General features: G+C 37.5%; 4 protein-coding genes across 5 annotated transcripts; 3 read left to right on the forward strand and 1 right to left on the reverse strand.

Annotated features, from left to right (window-relative positions):
- Window positions 1–1,541: 1,541 nt before the first annotated feature.
- Window positions 1,542–3,475, forward strand: cnfn (cornifelin). Its single transcript, XM_017415596.3, has 5 exons — window positions 1,542–1,707; window positions 1,928–2,064; window positions 2,376–2,498; window positions 2,585–2,721; window positions 2,889–3,475. Exons 3-5 carry the CDS (start codon window positions 2,378–2,380, stop codon window positions 2,976–2,978), a joined length of 348 nt encoding a protein of 115 aa, XP_017271085.1. The 5' UTR covers window positions 1,542–1,707; window positions 1,928–2,064; window positions 2,376–2,377; the 3' UTR covers window positions 2,979–3,475.
- Window positions 3,476–3,513: 38 nt separating this feature from the next.
- On the forward strand, window positions 3,514–8,479 carry tlr21 (toll-like receptor 21). Of its 2 annotated transcripts, none has more exons than XM_037980451.1 (2): window positions 3,514–3,636; window positions 5,074–8,479. In XM_037980451.1, the coding sequence occupies exon 2, from the start codon at window positions 5,176–5,178 to the stop codon at window positions 8,056–8,058; it is 2,883 nt and encodes a 960-aa protein (XP_037836379.1). In that variant the 5' UTR covers window positions 3,514–3,636; window positions 5,074–5,175; the 3' UTR covers window positions 8,059–8,479. The 2 variants fall into 2 exon arrangements, with proteins under 2 accessions (XP_037836379.1, XP_017271082.1); XM_017415593.3 differs by lacking the exon at window positions 3,514–3,636 and adding an exon at window positions 3,654–3,968.
- On the reverse strand, window positions 8,099–12,861 carry si:dkey-250k15.4. Its single transcript, XM_017415594.3, has 4 exons — window positions 12,754–12,861; window positions 10,284–11,539; window positions 9,383–9,459; window positions 8,099–9,246 (listed from the first exon to the last, which is right to left on the reverse strand). The coding sequence occupies exons 2-4, from the start codon at window positions 11,524–11,526 to the stop codon at window positions 8,647–8,649; spliced, it is 1,920 nt and encodes a 639-aa protein (XP_017271083.1). The 5' UTR covers window positions 11,527–11,539; window positions 12,754–12,861; the 3' UTR covers window positions 8,099–8,646.
- A 178-nt stretch (window positions 12,862–13,039) lies between these two features.
- Window positions 13,040–16,611, forward strand: pafah1b3. The gene is made up of 5 exons (XM_017415595.3): window positions 13,040–13,510; window positions 13,878–13,967; window positions 15,409–15,525; window positions 15,676–15,798; window positions 16,104–16,611. Exons 1-5 carry the CDS (start codon window positions 13,430–13,432, stop codon window positions 16,362–16,364), a joined length of 672 nt encoding a protein of 223 aa, XP_017271084.1. The 5' UTR covers window positions 13,040–13,429; the 3' UTR covers window positions 16,365–16,611.
- The last annotated feature ends 2,829 nt before the right edge of the window (window positions 16,612–19,440 follow it).

Consider the following 19,440-nt stretch of genomic DNA (forward strand, 5'->3'; position numbering starts at 1 on the left):
ATTTGGGGTGGCTGTGGATCAGTGGTTAGCGCAGTCGTCAGAGTTGGAGGTTTGATTCCTGGCAGGAGCCACATGTCGAAGTGTCCCTGAACCCCTCACTGCTGCCGATGTGTGTCCCGTCGGTGTGTGAATGAAGTTTAAAGTCTCCACAGAATGATTTAGTCAGGTTAGTGTTGTAGAGATGCAGTGCTGTGTGAATGTGTGTGTGGATGGGGAAATGAGGGCACAGATTGTGTTGTAAAGCACTTTGAGTGCTCTGATTGGCTAGAAAGGCACCATATAAGTACAGTCCATTTACCATTTAAATCCTGACTCATACTTAAGGAGTGACAGATAAATATTTGATTTAAGATCTTGGAATGTACTCGAGACAAGTTGTTACTTATATAAGGCAGAAAAAGTTACGCAACTCAAGGCAAATATAGAAAAACTTCTGGTTGTTTAGGTGAAGTAGCTCTCCAGATTGTAAAGTTCCAGGTAGTTCTATGGTTTTAAAAACGCTTAGTAATTTAATGCTTGTTTAAAATGAAGAATAAGCTCTTCAGAAGGTTTGATGGATCAGCAGAAACAGAGAGGAGAACTTCGGGCTGATCCACATACGAGGGGGAAGTACCTCAGGCCCAAAATGACATGGAAGAAGGACGTACTTACTTTTTATTATTGATAATTATGTTCATTCAGGTGTTTTTGCTTGTTTGTTTTTATGTAAATATTTGTTGTCAGGAACATATTGTTCTTTTTGGCCTCAGGTTTTATTGCAGGTCACTCGGTGTGCTGACTTTCTGGGTTTTAACGTGGGAGGGAACAAAGAGTTTCAGCTGCATGTGTCCTTTTTGTTATAAAATCAGATTTCTACATTGAATAGAATGTTGTTTTTATACGGCAGAGCTAAGAAAAAATACAACGCAGCACCAGAGAACAGTTAAAACTGGCCCAGTGGTGAGGCGGTCAGCTTCCCACTGGAAGGTCAGGCGTTCAATCCCCAGGCCAGTGTGTAAAATGTTTAACAGAAAGCACTGTATGAACACGGGTGAGGATTTTTAAATGTGGACTGTTTACCACGTTTGAATATGGAGCGTCACAGACTTCACTGCTTAGTGTGTAAAAAAATAATAAAGATATTTAGATAAATCTATTTTTTTTCTGTTCCAGGATGTCGAAATGTAAATAAGCAGGAGACAATTTTCTTCTTTTATAAAAACAAAAGACACAAATTATTGTACAGCACTGTATCCAAACTACTGTCTAAATAAACAGACAATTATGTTTATTTATTCACAAGTAAACATTGTACAGAATCCTGCACAGTGACAGTTACTAGGTTTAGTATCTGATTTAAGAAAACTCACTCAGTCTTCTTTAAAAATAATAAAGTCCAGTAACAGCAGTATAGAATTGCTGACATGTATTTGAGAAAATAAAACATTCAGCATTCTAATATTTGCATAGTGAGTCTGCAACCTTTGGGCAACCTTGAATAAACACGTAAAAAGAAGCCTTATTAATATCAGGCTGCGGGCCTATTGTTTTACAGTTTACAGTGCCACCACAGCCCCCACATACCCATGTTTGCACACAAACATTCAAACTTCACTCCCTGATGTCAAAAGATATTGCGTACGAGCACAGACCCTTTTTACTGCTCTGTGGTTGAGCGTCACAGTTCATTTTTTACTCCTCTTTTTCATGCACCCAGCTGGACCCTCAGTAAGTACACACACCACACCTTAGCAAAGTGGCTAAAATATAAATATGAACTATAAGTCGGCTTTGTTCTTTAATTACTCACTGCTGATAAAGTCTGCCTCATGTTAGGTGTACCCTTTTGACAAGCGTGATACACCCAAAAACTAAATAATGTTTTTTTTTTCTTTACATAATGTTTGCACCTGGCTAAATGGTCAAAATGTTTATCATGTGACTTCAGCTCAGAAACTGGGCTTTGGCCTGTGTACGTTGTCACACTGGGTATAAGAACCGCGGCCGTGCCTTTCTGCTTCAGCGTGGGGATTTAGACCGTGATCATCTTCATCATCAGCCTCTTCATTCAGGAGACATCAGAAGGTAAAACATGAACCGATTGTTTTTCCTCCCCAACAAACAAAGGATATTCTGCAACGCTACATTCAAGTCTCTACATTTTTGATCCCAAACTAATTTGAATGTAAATTGTCTTGTTCATAAGTTAGGTAAAGTTTTTTTTTAAAAAAAAATAACTGCAGAAGTTTTAATGAGGAAATGGCATAGATGAGGAAATGTGTCAAAAGGAGCCTTTGCTAATAATATAGCACAAAGACGCTTGCATTTTAAAAGGGCACTGGATTTTTTTTTTTTTTTGTTAACCGCATCATATGACTCTTTTCTTCTCCTTGCAGCCATGGCGTACCACTCCAACGTGGTCGGCTCGCAGCCTGTCACTGTAACACAATACACTGTATCTGCTGCACGGTCAGAATGGAGTACAAATGTCTGCGACTGCTGTGATGACTGCGGCATTTGTACGTCTGTGAAGCAATCTGATTTAACTTTTTTACCAACAGTGTCAAATTAATTTCACTGTGACAAATCCCCTCTCCCCTTCCAGGTCTTTGTGCAACATTTATCCCCTGTATTCTGGGCTGTAAGGTGGCTCAGGACAACGGAGACAGCTGCTGTCTGCCTTTCCTCCCAGGCGCCATGATTGCTTTGAGGACAAGCATCCGAAGCAAATACAATATTGAAGTTAGTATGCAAATACAAAACTATTCTTAAGCTTGGATATGACTGAATTCTATCGCTGCTTGTGAAAGGCTGAAATAGCTTCTATTAGTTTGCAACATTTAACAATTTTTTGTTGTCTGTCTGAGATTTTGCTTTACTAGTTGAATCATTTCTTTCCCTCCCCTCAGGGCTCGGTGTGTGATGACTGGGTTATCATGGCCTGCCTGCCTTTATGTGGACTGTGTCAGATGGCACGAGAGCAGAAGATGAGGAATTGAAAAGAGGAACACTGAAAAGCAAAATGCATGGAAAACTCATTTAAATTTTTTTATCTGAAAACAAAACAAATTGAAAATTTCCATTTACTAGCAGAACTATAAAAAGTTCTTATAAACTTCACAAGTGAGACCATCAGAAGAGGAAACAGATTCAAACACTGAAAATTAGGCTAAATTGTGTGTGTAGTTTTTTTGTAGGTTTAACTTCGTTAAACATTAACATTATTCAACAAAATGTTTCAAAGGAAAAGAAGAAGATATTTCCAACAGCAATGAGTTTCCTCTTTGAAGTAAATCAGTGATTATTTTGATGGAAGGATTATAAAATATTTATTTAGGCATATAAAAGTCCTTAAATACTGCTTTTTTCATGCAAAACAACTTAATAATCTGTATCGTGTGTTTATCAAAGATTTTGTTAAAAACATGTTATGTGTTTTAAACTTTGCTTGTACTTATTTAAACAACAGTATTTCAATAAAACACACAGGAAGTGACATGTTGCAGGCTGCTTTTATTTCTAATGTCATTTGCAGCAGTCTAGAATGAGACGAGGGTTAGACTCATCTTCCTCTTTCTGGCTGTGTGGATTTACTCTAGTCATGCGACAAAGCTCTCTACACAGACAAAAAGGATCAAACGGCGTTCATCTGAGCAGGTAAGAGATTAAGATTATTAACATTATTAGAGGTAATGTGTAAAAAAGAGGAGGGAAATAATGTTTTTACTGTAACTCTTATTTGCCACTATACTAAAATGACACCAATAAACTGTTTTTTACCATTTAGAGTGCAGTTATGAACATTTGTTTGTGGAAGGGGGAGGAAAAGGTGCTGCAGGGATATGAAAGTATTACAAAAGAGGAAGCAAGGTTTTTTTTTTTTGTGGGAACGTTCCAAGTTCTTGATAACTGCAATCACAGCTTAAAATATGATGACAATTTTACCTGAGACTCCAACAACGAACAGGTGAAGCTGCAGTTTGCTTTCGGTAAGTCCCACTAACATCTACTGTTTAAAGAGTTAGCTGAAGGTACAGCTTTTTCTTCAAGCTTTCTGTTCATTTTATTTTTAAATGTACCATAAGGAGACAGACTTTCTAGTAAAGCAGTTTGGATCAATAGCAGTCCAGACTTTTTGTAGGTCTTTCCAAGTTTTCTTTGGACTTCGGCTGCATTTTTTTGTCCAGCTGTGACTGATTATGACGGCATTTTGTGCAGTTTGATTTAAAACAGGAGATAGTAAAGAAAAAAAAAGGTCGGAAAAATATCTCCAGTAGATTACCAGTATTTGAAAGTTGTGTTCTTATGAAATAAAATCAAAAACAAAACAGAAAACCTGAGAAATGCATCATAATTTAGTTAATCATCTAACCGCTGCCAAGTTTTCAGCTACTAATGCTTTAGGAATCACCTTTATGGTGCTAAATACTATTTTATGTCTGTGTTATCTTTGGTATTTTTCACATATTCAGCTAAAGAAATATAAACACGTTTTGTTTTGATGGCTTACTGATAACAAAATGCCTAAACATCCCATTTAAAACTGGTTCTTTGCTAAGTTGTCTGTTATGTTTAGACAGAAACCAAGTTCACACCTTGAATTTAGGAACCTTTTCATTCAGAGTGATTTATAGGAGAGTTAAGTGGTTAAACAAACAAAAGCACTCAGGTACTGGACAGAAAATGAGTGGAAAAAAGCCAAAGTCCAAAGGAAAACTCGGCAAACCTGACAAACTGTAGATTAAGACCAGTTTAAACAATAACTAAAATTTTTAGTTGAAACCAAAATAATAATAATAATAAAAAATGATGGGTGACTCAAGACATCTGCACAGTACTGAACATCAGGGATTTCTTCTGAAATATTAGTTCTGCTAAAACTCTACTGTACGTGTATAATAACATGTATCAGGGACATCTCACTTCATCTTATTAATAAGGTCCTAAATAAAACGGAAGAAGGTGAGGTAGCAAATACAGGTGCTGTTGGTTTTTAATTAGACTGTTCTGCTTTGACTGACTGAATGTCCTTTGAACAGGTCGTGTTTGAGAGTTTGGTCTACATCTGATTTGAACATTTTTTTCTGTTCTTAGATTCCTTCACCTGATCTGCAACCCAACATTATACTGAAGCTGTCACTGAAACGCACCAAAATATTTTAAAAAGTCTGTTTTGTGGGACTGCAACAAGTCAGAATGGCTTCTCCAACTCCTCAGCTGTGGCTACTCATGTTTGCTGTCGTTGGTGTTCAGCTCGTCGGTGGCTACAGCTTTCACAACTGCATTGCAGAGCCCCACTCGAACAGGAAAAGCTTCAGCTGCAAATGTCGAAGGGACGAGCACGTGTCTGCTATAGTAAACGACCTGCCAAGATCTGTCGTCAATCTCACAATCATCTTCAACCCACTGCGGCGCATTCCCAACAACAGCTTTGTTCATCTACCAAACCTGCAGAACCTCAGACTGGATCAAAACCAGTTGAGTGACTTTGATTCCTTGGCTTTCCGAAACTTACATCAACTTAAGTATTTGAATTTGTCCTTTAACCACTTCTCAGAGCTCCGCGCTTCATTGTTTGAAGACCTTCACAACCTCACCGACCTCTCTCTGGCAAACAACAAGTTAAAGAAGTTTCCTGAGGGCATTTTCTTTGGTGTACATAATCTAAACACTTTACTCTTGAGGAATAACTGTCTCATAAATTTCTCAGAGATTGTGAAATCTGTATCACATCTAAAGAAACTGAAAACACTGGACCTTTGTTCTAACAACCTGACTTCTCTCCACCACTCAAACGTGTCTCTGCCTCAGTCCCTCAGCATGTTGTTTCTGTGTAGAAATAACTTACATACTTTAGGATGCAAGTTATCATTTCTCAAGTTTGTCAACCTGCTTGATTTGTCAAACAATCTTAGGCTACATACCAAGGCTTTTCAGGGAGTGGATTTGAGCAGCTTAAGGAGTCTGCGTTTGAAATCGACAAAAGTCAAAATAGCGAAATTTTTAAACATCAGCAACATCAATGCAGGTTCTGTGGATTTCTCTGGCACTGGTTTAAAGACTCCCAGCCATATCATGGAACTTTGCAAAATACTGAAAACAAGGCTTAAAAGGATCAAACATGTTCGACTACATTATAACGGTATTAAGAATCTAACAAACGTCAAACTCTCCCACTGTCCTAAAATTACTGGATTTTTGGACTTATCCTTCAATGGACTGAAGTCAATAGAATGCCTGCACTTTCTCTATAATCAAGCAGGTATTACTAAGTTTATTGTAGAGCACAACCATCTTTCCTCTCTCCCATACTGTAAAAAGCAAAAAATGTTTCCGTTCAAAAGTTTGGACGAACTGAACTATCGCTACAACCGCATTCAATCTGTCGGCGCTTGGGCTTTCATTCAGACACCAAATATTAGGATACTGAAACTCAACATAAACACGATAGCATTACTGCATCCAAAAGCCTTTCTAGGTCTAAAACAACTTGAGCTCCTCCGACTGGACAATAACCTCTTGACTGATTTGTATCAGGAAACATTTAAAGAGAACGTCAATCTGAAAATCCTTCATCTGCGCAATAACCGCATTTCTGTCATTTTTAAAGGAACCTTTTGTAACCTAAAAAACTTAAATACATTGGACCTTGGAGGTAATAAGATCACCCATTTTCAGCAGTCTGGCCTTGATGGACTAAAAAGTTTGTCTAAATTATACCTAGATGGAAACAACCTAAAACAGATTGATTCTTCCTTCTATTACGCCTTCCAAGACACGCTCACTGTGCTGGATTTAGCAAGTAATCAGATCCGCTTTTTCAAAGAAAAGAGTATTTCCCCATTTGCAAAACTCCGCAAACTCACAGATCTAAAACTGAACGGGCAACGAAATTATGGTCTCACGGTATTACCTCACACCTTATTTCGAGGCCTCCACTCACTGAATTCTTTGTATCTCACCCACAATAATATCGTTCATCTTCCTCCGGATGCCTTTGACGATCTGACTGGCTTACGTTTTCTCACGCTGGATAACTGCTGTGCTGGAGTGACCCAGTTAGAACCAGGCATCTTTAAAAATCTCAGAAATTTGACCACATTGATTCTAGAAAATATGGGACTTCAGAACTTTTCCAAGGAAGTTTTTGGAAATCTGACACAGTTACGTGTTCTTCAGATGAATCGCAATGTGATGCAAAGCATTCCTGTCGACGCGTTAGAGAGTTTACCTAAACTCAACTACCTTGACCTTCGCAATATTCCTCTGAGCTGCACCTGCCAAAACAAATTCCTGCAAAATTATACAGTGAACAGCCCAAACGTTCAGGTGGTCTATCTCTACAACCTGATTTGCCAACAGGACAAAAGGCTCAAATTTCACAACTTTGATACCAAAGTTTGTTACATAGATCTGGGAAAGTACATGTTTTTCAGCACTGCAGCTGCAGTCTTCCTATTTACACTCATTCCTTTACTCTATGTCAAACTCTACTGGAAAATTAAGTACAGCTACTATGTCTTCCGTTCCTGGTTTAGTGATCACTGGAGCAGACTCAGAGAGAAAGAGGAAAATTGCAAATATGACGCCTTTATCTCCTACAACTTTTCTGATGAAGAATGGGTTATGAATGAATTACTACCCAACCTGGAGGGAAATGGGTCGTTCTTTAAACTCTGCCTGCATCACAGGGATTTTGAGTTGGGCCGCAACATTGTGGACAACATCGTCTCCGCGGTATACAGCAGCCGTAAAACAATCTGCGTGCTGAGCAGAAACTTCCTACGGAGCGAGTGGTGCTCTCTGGAAATTCAACTCGCCAGCTACAGACTCTTCGATGAGCACAGAGACGTTCTCCTGCTCGTGGTTCTGGAGCCGATCTCTGAGAGGCAGCTGTCATCCTATCATCGCATGAGGAAAGTGATGCTAAAAAAGACTTATCTGCAGTGGCCTGGCTCAGACTGCAGCAATCCTCTGCAGGCCCAGGAGCTGTTCTGGAATAAGCTTCGCCGGGCAATGAAAGCAGGGAGCAAACTGGAAAGAGAGGAGGATGACGAAAATAAAGACTTTGAAACTTAACATTTTGACAATCAGCTAACAAATAAAAGCTAATCAAAGCTACCATAAAAAGATAATTTTATTTAAGCTTTACTATTAAAAGAAAAACAGTATTCCATTTCTTGCTGGGCTTGAATACACTGTGTAACTGTAAAATCTAAGACATGTTTTTCTTTTATTAAACACAAAAAGTCTGTTTTATACTTAACACTTTGTGATCAGTTTAGGTTGGTATTTACTAATGCTCGATACCAGTTTTGAGATTTTCCTGTTATAGAATTTCCAAACATACTGTTTTGTACATAGTATACACAACAAGAATCAAATAGTTTTCAAAATTGCACCGCTTCAACTAAAAATCATGCTTTATAGAGATTTTTTTCATTTTAGCATGTGCATTTAATGTAGAGTTCTGCATAATAAAATGCTTTGAAAATGCAAACAATGCATAATTGGGTGTTTCTTTAAGCATAAACGGAACTAAAGAAGCATTTTGTGGTGACAGCTGGTGCTTTTCTATTTAAGGCAGGTTTTAATAAAATACAAGAGGACAGACATAAGAATAGAAAGTCCTGAAAGATTTGTGTCCATGCAGATTTTACCCACACATTAGTACAGTCTCATTGGAGGAAAAGACCAGTGTTCAGGGCTCTGTAAAGAAGAAGGTGGGGGTGTTAGGCTTCTTTCAAGCATGTGGGATGGGGGGTAATGCATCATGTCAGTGCCACGGGACCTGAAGGTTGGGTAAGTGGAAAGCTGATCAAAAGGCTGAAAGTGACTGCTCTGAGGGTGGGGATGAATTTGGGTGGGTAATGAGTAAATGTCAGGTTCAAACGGGTCTTGTTCCTGAGGAAATTGCATTGGATTGGCTGAAAGTCCATCTTGAAAGGGAAACGGCTGAATTTCGATGTAGTCTTTCTGCAGTTCAAAGGTCATCTCGTCACCTCCTCCTCTGGTGTGGTTCATGAAGCTGTTTGGAAAGGAATCAAAAAAAACTGCTTCTTCACTTTTAGAGTTGAAATCTTCCCAGAGCTCAGGTGATGAAACTTTTTCCTTTTGAAATAACTTTGAGGAAGGAGAAAACAAGTCCCCTGTCGCAGCTCCAGGTGGCTCCAAGTCCGTGTAGAAGTGACGAGACAAACTAGGTCTGAAAGTTTCATCAAAACAATGAACAGATGTATCCATAGGGCTTGTCAAGTCCTCAACAATCTGTGAATAAAACATAAGAAATTATTATTACGCATAATATATATATATTTGGTATAATTTGCATTGCACATGTATTAAAATGAGAAATCTGCTTCACTACATGACTCCAAAAATTTTTTGTTAGTTAGCTTCTAACCTGTTGCTGACTCTGATGTGGCTGTGGACTGAACTCCCAGGTAAAATGACCACTTCCTGTTTTTTGGACAGATGTTTCTAAAAAAAAACAAGAACAACAAAACCGCTGTTGAACTCTATGCTGCATGCAACTACTTTTTTACACCAAGATAACAGTTATGCAATCTGATGTGTATCCATGCTGTTCAGCTTCTCTCATTCAGCTCCAAAAAAATGAAAAATAAAATAAAATTCTGGATAACTTTACAATTTTTTAACATGCCTTGGTTGCTAATATAAACAACATAAAAATAATAATAATCTATTTCTTCAGCAGTTTTAACTTTAAATAACTGTTTAAAACATTTTAATTTAGAACACTTAGAGGAAAACAATCTGAATTTTTTAATTTTCAAAATAAACAAAGGTATTATTTAAAAATGTTTATCTTTAGAAGACATTTATGAACTAGAGGAGGAAGCCGTGTACCTGCAACTAGAGCTGACAAATAAAGTTGTTAAAACAACAGAATTGATAAACACAACAGAGATTTCTATTTTTCAAGGCATTTTATCATTTCAAGGTTCCATTAGCAGGGATGTTTATAAAAGTGAGAACTTATTCGGTCTGAATAATATGTGCTCAAAGCTCCATAAGAGGCACAAGATACAGTAGGTAATTAAGTTATTATCACCATGTAACATTAACTTAAAGGTCAAAACGTATACTTGGTTTGAATATTTATAAGTTAAATATACACAGTTCAGGTTTTTACCATTTAAACAAGTTATTGTCAATAATTTTGACCAAATTTATCTTTTTATTCAAATATTGTGTTAAAACTGTGACCCACAATATTTCTTAGGAGGGTTTTTGACTGAATATATTACAATATTAGGTATTAATACACAATAATCTCTAACCTGCAAGTAAAATCTGATCTTCTTCCATCATTCGCTGGTGGTCCAGGATGGCCTGTGTGGGGTTAATATCACATCCAACATATCGTTGCACCTCAAGGAGGTTTGCTTGAAGCCAGGGGCCGTGCCGCTCCTGCAGGGATTTTAGGAGCAACTTCCTGTTTTTTTTTGCCACCAAGTTGCTTTGTTTTAGAGCCGAGAGACGCAGAGACCCACACAGACGTTCTGCCACTGCAGTGATAGTCTTTGATACACATTCAGGATCTGGTCTTCTGTGTTGCATGTCAGAGCTCTCAGCAGTGGGTGAGCTGGAGGTTTGAGGTGGACTTGGTTTGAGACCGTCTGCTTGGGTCTGGGGGTCTTGGTTCTCATGAGGTTGCTCAGGATCAGTAATTATTTTTCTGTTCCTGGTCATCACATCGTCTTTGTCCGGAGGAGTGAGTTGACGTGTTCTTTTCTTTTCAGGCTTAAAATATTTTGTGTTTGTGTCTTCACTGTGAGGGCTGTGTTTAGATGGGAGGATGGTTTCAAAGCTTGCAGACAAATGATCAATTTGTTGTTGCGGTCTCTGATCTGGTGTGATTTCTGATCCCTGAAGGTTTTTCCTATCTGTCTCTTGGGTCTTTGCAACAGGCCCTGCTTTATTACTAGTTGGCTCCTCATCATCATCTGCATCAGCACCCAACAAACCATCACCGGAGAGCAGAGCTGGAATGTGAGATGCTGAAGACAGATTTGAGGTGTTATTGTTGTCTTCTGTTACTTTCTGTCCGCTTTGCTCAAGTTTGTTTTGTTTACTTAGCAAGCGTTCAATATCAATTGACTTCACTTCATGGTTGAATAGTCCATGGTGACCAATCAGGCGACTGTCTGTGATGATACTTGGCTCCCGTGCAGCGGGAACGGCACTAAGAATGGGCGTAATTCTCCTTGAAGTCCAGTTATAACTATTGTGACAACAATTCTGCAAAAACGCAGCATCTTTCCTGCTTTGGCGATGACAGTGTTGGTGACACGGTTTGGTCTTTAGAGTCTCTTTACAACCACCTCTCATCTGACTTCTTTCCTTGCGGGTCTTTAGACGTTTTATTTTGTGCTGCCCATCTGTCTTATTAGAGTGGTAAAAATACTTAGAGTCTGTAGTCAACGTGGTCACAGAGCAACACCTTTTATCTGTAGTTTTTGACTGTGGTTTAAAAGCTTTTAATCTCTTTTCTGATGAAACCCTGCCACACGTGTGGCTCATGCTGCAAAGGGTTCTGTGGAAAGATAATACCAAGCAAAAATACATGTGTGATTAGATAAGCATGAATAGAACACATCTAAAGAATGTAGCATCACTGCAGCAGTGTCTGCTTTAAATATTGCTACACATATTAAAATGCCAGTGGTTGAAAGATACGGGCAAGGTTAAAATCTGCAAATTTCTGTGAAAGAACCATAAACTAGCGAAACTTTCAGACAGCCTGCAAATTCTAATACAGTTAAACTGAAATGAATTTCAGACATAATCAAGGAACAACATGATGCACAAGTTGACAAAGTTAATTTTTTCACCTTCTGGTAAATGGGGATTCAGTGAACAAGAAACACATCAGGTTTCAAAGAAGTGCAACAGCCTGCTCTGAGCTAATGCCTGTCATAACCCTTTCAGATGCTGACACCTAAAACCACAAAGCAGGCACATACGAAATAAGAGCACTGTGTGGCTGTGCAGAGGTGTTAACCCCATAAAAGCAGCTTGGCTTGTTGGTCTGGACTAATCTGTTCTGCGTTTATAGACAGTTATCAGAAACAATCATTTTAAAAAGACAATGTTTAAATTAATTGTTTAATGTAAACTATGCTGAAGAACTTTACATTTTACACACTGCAATGAGCCAAATATATACACTAGTATGTAGAAGCCATAATAATGCTACATTATCTTATTACTGTATGTCACTCCTATATGTGTCAGCCAAAAAAAAACAAAAAACAGTAAAGTTTAACAAGGACCTTATGCAGCAAAGCAGACAGCTCTGACCAAATGACTCACACACTGTGACTAAACCTGCAGATGAGGAAATACAAAAATATACAACTACATACAGAAAAGCCCCTACAACCCTGTTTAAAAACTGAGTAATAACGAAAAAATAATTTAAAGTAGATAATAATAGGCAGTAACAAGTTTCATATTACTTTGGAGACTAAAACTGCCTTCGTGCGCCCCCTGCGGGAACGGAAAACTCATATTTTGATTTATTTTTGTCGACTTGGCTAACTGTTAGCAAGCAGGTAGCATTAACCACCAGGCGTAATCTAACGTAAAGCACACGTGTATGAAGCATTTATTTCGATAGTATAAAGTTACAGCTCTAACTACTAAAAAAACTGACCATAACATACACACACATAGAGCTAAACAATATGAATGAATTAGCGAAGCTGCTTTATATTGATAAATAAGTAGTTAACACAGAATGCTTACCAAAATGGTCCGATTTTTGTCGCATTTGATTGTAAGTCGTTGCTCGGCAACAAAGCGCAGCTGCGTTTCTTTGAGCAGCTCCAACTCTCACGAGCACTCACAAGAAGGCAAATCCATTTTCACAAAAACTTGGGGGGACGCTCGATAGTTCGTAACTACATTACCTTTTAAAATACACTTTATTTTTAATTTATTTATAAAACATGTTTTAAAATTAAACCTAAAATATGTAGTACCGGCAGCAGTATTAGCGAAAATGCCAAGTAGTCAAAATTGTTCATATTGTTGCTCATGGAGGACAATGGTCCAGTCGTACACGATAAAATTAACTTCCTGTCACGGAATTGGTAACATAACGGATATTTTTGATTTAATGGGGCTTATTGTACATTTATATCTCTCAATGTAGCTATGTTTTGAAGCTATTGCGTTCAAAATCTTCCACAATACTGCCTTTTAATCAATTCTGTGCCTGGTCTTTATCTTTTAAGCTGCACATATCCTCTGTACCAATAGGCTAGCTGCTGTGGCTAATTCAGGCAACCCCCAAAGATAATATATTTTGCTTGCAGTCAGGGCAAAAGGCTATCGACCAACCGGTTTGCTGTTTGTTAACAAAACATATATTTTAACAAAAGTCTACGTGGACGATTTGTAATACTAGCAAAGCCAAATAATGAGTGCAGAAGACTCAAACCCAGCCGCCACACCCACTCCCTGTGAAGACACTCAGGGAGATGGACGATGGATGTCTCTGGTACGTAAATAAACAAATAAGACCTTCTCGTCATGATTGTTCGTCTAGATTGTTACTGAGTTCTACTAAAATGTGTTTGCCATAGGATTTTGAGTGCTATGTGAGGCTCCATGTCGCGTTTATTGTAATTTATAAAGCTAAATTGTTCTCTAATATTTCCCCAATGTTTTTGATTAGTTTTAGATTAAAATCAAATTTACAAAGAGCCTGCCCTGATATTAACACAGCCTTAACTTAAACAAATACTATCTGAGATTGCATAAACAAAATAAGCACCAATCATTTAAAGTTTTTTTTTGTGTGTGAAAAAATATGCATGTTTGTGTTGTAGTCTGAATGTTTTTGCTCTTTTCTGTCCTGTTTGCAGCACAATGGCTTCGTATCGTACAGCAAAGACAAAGAACCTGATGTCCTGTTTGTGGGAGACTCTCTCGTTCAACTCATGCATCAGTTTGGGGTAAAGCACTGATCACATTTATATACAGCTGGGTAAAAAAATGTATCATATACATGTTCTTATTAACATTTACCATTGGATAAAGAGATATTTATTTTATTCATCACCTGATGGAAACCTTTTGTCACAGCATCAAGTAATAAAGACACTGTGCTAAAGGCAGAAGTCAAAAATAGCATGTACAATCTGAAATTAAAGATATTATATGAAAAGGATAAAATACTGAGTATGAAATAAAAAATGCCTAAACTTAGAACCATTTTTAGCAACAGTAACCTAAGCAGTATATAAACAACATTTAAAAAGTATTGCAATAAAGACTGATATGTATAGAAGTACAGCAAAACTGCTGAACGTGCATACTGAAGTAAACATTTTTGTACGTAAGTGTGTTCATATTTATTTTCAAGTTAATATAAATTGGAATGATATATCAAACTCCTTTGTTCAGGGACTCAAATTCTGTTGGAGATTTGACACACACAAAGAAATTATGTACATTTTGCTGTCAAATTAGCTCTCACTGCACGCAAATCAGGTCATCTTTAACTTGCAAAAAAACAAATAAATCCATTCAAGATTGCAGGAACATTAGGACAGGCCAAATAACAAATTCTGAGAAAATAAATAATGTCCAAGTGAGCTTAAGAACATTAAAAAGGCCTAGCTGTCAGATAAAGACAGCAGTGATCTATAACTTCAGGATCATAAAGGCATGAGCATTAACACCTTCCTTTGGCACCAGATCACTATTGTTTATGGATGGTATTACAGGAAAAAAGCCCACAGAGATAACTATTTCTTTTAGATTCAGAAAAAAATCAGTGAAGTTGACTGAATAAAACTCCATATGAAAGATGACCCACAGCAGACTGGAAGAGCACAGAGAAAAGCTTATATAAAAGGATATGTTGTAAGCAGAAGTACAATATGCGACGGTGACTAAAGCAGTCACATGATTCCAACCAGACAAAGAGCTTTTTCACTTACTGAAGACAAACTAAACATAGAAGGAGAAAGATAACCGACAACAACAAACTGCAGTAAAGGCCTGAGGAAACACCAGAAAAATGAAGAAATAAATGTATAGTGTTTGTGTGTCAATGGGTTCCAAACTTCAGGCTGTTTACAGGGTTAATTAACAACAACAACATTTTTTAATTATTTATTATTACAACTAAGCTCCAGAAAAAGTTAGCTCTGTTTATTAAAAGGCTGTAATTTCTAAACCTTCTCTCCAGTTTAGATTAGAGTATCCTCACATTAAAGCTGCACTTTAAACCTGTATTTATTATTTATTAAAAGGTAAAAATGCATCATCATTTTTTAAGTGTATATGAACCTAGCTGTATGCATCTGCTTTGATGTGTTTGTGATTTCTTAAAGACTGGTGACTTTATGTGTCTCCTTTTTAATTTAAATTTTTTATTTTTGCTTGCAGATTTGGCGGCAGCTGTTTTCTCCTCTCCACTGCCTTAACTTTGGGGTGGGTGGTGATGCAACACAGCATGTGCTGTGGAGACTGAGCAACGGTGAACTGGATAACATCAGCCCAAAGGTTGAAAACACTACCAAATATAGCAAACATGCGCATGCTTGTACACAAAAGACTGATTATGTGCTAAAATCCAAATTTCACGTACCTTGACACCAAACTGTCAGTGACATGTTCTCCATCTTTGTCTCCTGACTTCTTTCGTTGCTGTAGGTCGTAGTGCTGTGGGTCGGAACGAACAATCACGGTCACACACCTGAACAGATCTGTGGTGGGATCATGGCGATCGTCCAGCTCATTCACAACAGGCTCCCCAATGCTCACACGCTTGTACTTGTATGTTTTTTTTTTCTGATTCATTCCTTTAAGGACGTTGTTGGTTGAAAATGACAAATGAAATTCATGGAACCGTCAAACTACAGAGTGATGTCAACCTTTTTAGGTGCAGCTTATTTTTTTGGAATAAGGTTAAACAGAATGCTAAAGACATTTAGCACTAACAACATATGAAAATATTTGACAGACCACATTTAAAACGCTTTAAATGCTTTGGAGAGAGATGAGATGAAATGTCAGTAGTTGATTAATTTAATTTAAAAAAATAAAAATATTCTAAGGACATTACAACATCTGTTTTTCAGGGTTTACTGCCAAGAGGTAAAATGCCAAACCCTCTGCGAGAGCGAAACGCCAAGGTGAACAAGCTCGTCCAAGATGCCTTATCATCGCTTCCCCATGGCTCCTTTCTGAACGTGGACCCCGGCTTTGTCCTTTCTGACGGGAGCATCTCCCACCAGGACATGTACGACTACCTTCACCTGACCCCTCACGGCTACCAGGCTGTATGTGAACCTCTGCACGCCCATATCAAATCTCTGTTGGAAAAACCTGCTGAGAACTGAACGCCGAGGTTACAAACACAAGTATACACTACAGCAGTGGTCCTTGTCCCTGATTCCAGAGATCACTGCCCTGAGCTGTTTAAGACTGCACTGTGAATAGGGTTAGCTAATAAGTGTTAAGTGCAGCACCTAAACTGTGCAAGTCTTCTCTGAAACCAGGGTTGGTGACCACTGTTGCTGATAATGGGACTACAAGATTTTTGTGTGTTTACGATAGTCAAAAATGAAATGTGTTGTGCTAGAGAGAGAGAGAGAGAGAGAGAGAGAGAGAGAGAGAGAGAGAGAGAGAGAGAGAGAGAGAGAGACAGACAATGTCCTCCTTAAGTATTTTGTCTTCTGTTTCCCCTTTTTCCATAAAACTTATAATTTCCTTTTATTGTCATTAGAAACAGTGAATCAATATGATGAGGGTATCTTCAGGATGCCAATTAAAGCAATGTAAAAATAAATAAAATAAAAGACAATACATTGGTTCAGATAGTCAGTGGATATGAATGAAAATTTTACAAATATGCAGCATCTTTTGAGTTTAATGAATATATTCTGTAGGTCTCAACATTACTTGTCATGTCACAATCAAAGCTTTCTTTAGTCACATGCAGCAAATTTAATCCCTTCAGCTAAGACGCTTAAAAAATATTTAAACTTGTTGTATCTTGTGATATTGACTTCATAGAAGGACTGATGAAGAAAACCCACGAATACGGTGTCTTTCAGACAAAATAAGGCAAGGATCTAGTTGGAAAATGCTTTGAGACTTCTCAGATTTGTGCCAGAATCCGCTTCGTACTTGACATACGTAGCTGCCCTTGTCATATTTTAGTTGTTTCTCAGTTGAACTAGTTTCCTTGAGTCACCTTTACTTGTTATTAGGCCCTTTTCTTGGAAGTCATTTTGGCTCTTCGTTACAGGAAAAGCCATGATGGAACTGTGAATATTGTTGTTTACTCAGTTTCATTTTAGCCCAGGAATTTTCCAGTGACACAACATCCACAGAATCAAACAGGGATCCAACTTCTCCAACTAAAACACAACCATTATCAATCATACTAACTCTGCCTCTTCTTTTCCTGCTGTGTCTGTTGTGAAAATGTATACTTCATTATGATTTTCTTTTCTTTATATTTTTGTATATGTTAATTTCAATGACCAAAGGTTTTGATTTTGTTTACATGGTATAAATTTGACCTGTCTACTTGCTTTTCATTATGTTGTTATTGCCTCTATCTTTTTCCTACATTTATTGTAACCGCGGTAGAGTTTTATGTTAGTGACTTTTTTTTTTTTGGGACAAGTAAACATGTATCTGATTAGATTGTGTTCATCTAGTTGCTTGTGCTTCAAATTAGATGTTTTCTGCAGCATAAGGGCTCATTCTGTGATTTAAAATGTTTTACTTCACACTAACGTGCCCGAGAGCCTCTTGGATTTCGATTGTGCCATGGGAACTTGAAATGGTCCAGGACGAATAATTGTGTAAGTGATGATAGAAATGCATTAAATTTCAAAACAATATGGTTTTAGTGTCTGATTGATTTGTCCAAACGGTCTGTTTATACTAACTTATTTTGAATTCCACTGAAGCAGTACTGTTGTGCATTTTCATGTCTTCGAAGACTGATTACCAACCGTGAGGTTCAGCAAGAGTTCACATTCACAGATCATGTTCACAAGATAATAACTGCGCCTGGTCGACTGGTTTGTTCTTGTCTCAGAACGCAAATCTGAAGAGGCAAATGCATTTCGAAAACTTGAGAATTAAAAATAAAATTATCTAATATTACATGAATGTCTTTGAAAGACAAACACGTTTTCTAACAACCATCATAGCTTACATAATAATAAAATAGAATTTTACTTGATAATAGCAAACACAAATCCAGATAGTCTAGAGTGGGATGATGATTTGACCGATGGATTCATAACCTTGATTGAATTTAAAATTTATTTTGAAGCATACAGTGCTTTTGCCAAGAACTTTGTACAGGATGAGTTGCAAACCAATCAAGTTTTACACAAACATACTGTTTATTTCTCACAACTTTATTAAAGAGTGTAACCGATGAGACCAAATAAAATCACAAGTTGGATTAAGAGAAGAAAGATGAAAAGTTCTTTATAACTCACTCAGCAGTTTAAAGTAAAATAATACCAGATTTCACATAAAAAATGAGACACCCTAGAGCCTTGTTATTGAGGTCAGAGTGATGCTGAGCCCTTATTTTCTTACAGCAAATCTTATCAAAGCCTTGATCAGATTTCTTGGCATGTGTTTGTTTTCCTACTTTAAATGTGATGGTTGGGAAACTCTTCATACCTTTGGCAGGTGCTGAATGGACCATGGATCCGATTTCAGACATCAGCACCAACCTTTATAAAGAGATAGGTCGATTCCTTCCCTTCAGAGGAACAGAAGTTGGTGCAAAAACAGGATTTCTTTCCCTGGAAGCGCTGAATTGTTCTGACTTCCCTACAACATGGCATCAAGACTTCTTTTGCTGTCAATACTTGTCCTGTTCATACTCATTGAACAAATTCAAGGTAGGATATACTTTTAATAAATTGACCACATTCATATCCTATTTGTATTGTTTTAAGATTTTTTTTATAACTTTGTTGAAGGTGTTCCTGAGGTATATGAACTGTCTCGGAATAATGGTATGGGAAATTGATTTTATTTAACACAATTCAACTGCATCATTAATAAGAAGCTAGTCAACTTTATCTATCTTTGTTTAGTTTTAATGACATGTTAAGTGTTTTTTTCTGAGTTTGATATGAATTGTGTCCCAGCCTCTTCTGGAGGACATCCACAGACTTCACTTCCAATCATTACCCGGAGACATAACAGAAAACCTTGTAACTGTAAAGGTAAATTAAGTATTTTGAAAGACCTACATTAAAGCTATGTGTTGTTTAAAATGCTATAGTTACAAAATGGAGTATGTAGTATGTCACTCAAACTGATTTGTATTTTTTTGTTTGCTCCTGTAAATCTGGGTCATCTTGCAACAGGAAAGGAGACGGCAAAGACATATTGCCAGTGCCTGCAGTCTGCCAATGGCAATTCTAAAAA

The sequence above is a fragment of the Kryptolebias marmoratus genome, linkage group LG16 (assembly GCF_001649575.2).
Source record: "Kryptolebias marmoratus isolate JLee-2015 linkage group LG16, ASM164957v2, whole genome shotgun sequence".
NCBI lineage: Eukaryota > Metazoa > Chordata > Actinopteri > Cyprinodontiformes > Rivulidae > Kryptolebias > Kryptolebias marmoratus.

Bases quoted from the DNA above. Each gene is read 5' to 3' on its own strand.
- cnfn (XM_017415596.3), top strand. From the start codon at position 2,378: ATGGCGTACCACTCCAACGTGGTCGGCTCGCAGCCTGTCACTGTAACA. The intron at 2,499-2,584 runs GTACGTCTGTGA...CTCCCCTTCCAG, and splicing joins CTGTGATGACTGCGGCATTT to GTCTTTGTGCAACATTTATC. The intron at 2,722-2,888 runs GTTAGTATGCAA...CCCTCCCCTCAG, and splicing joins GAAGCAAATACAATATTGAA to GGCTCGGTGTGTGATGACTG.
- tlr21 (XM_037980451.1), top strand. From the start codon at position 5,176: ATGGCTTCTCCAACTCCTCAGCTGTGGCTACTCATGTTTGCTGTCGTT.
- si:dkey-250k15.4 (XM_017415594.3), bottom strand. From the start codon at position 11,526: ATGAGCCACACGTGTGGCAGGGTTTCATCAGAAAAGAGATTAAAAGCT. The intron at 9,460-10,283 runs GTTAGAGATTAT...GTTTTTTTTTAG, and splicing joins AGATCAGATTTTACTTGCAG to AAACATCTGTCCAAAAAACA. The intron at 9,247-9,382 runs GTTAGAAGCTAA...TTTTATTCACAG, and splicing joins CACATCAGAGTCAGCAACAG to ATTGTTGAGGACTTGACAAG.
- pafah1b3 (XM_017415595.3), top strand. From the start codon at position 13,430: ATGAGTGCAGAAGACTCAAACCCAGCCGCCACACCCACTCCCTGTGAA. The intron at 13,511-13,877 runs GTACGTAAATAA...TCCTGTTTGCAG, and splicing joins ATGGACGATGGATGTCTCTG to CACAATGGCTTCGTATCGTA. The intron at 15,526-15,675 runs GTTGAAAACACT...TCGTTGCTGTAG, and splicing joins TGGATAACATCAGCCCAAAG to GTCGTAGTGCTGTGGGTCGG.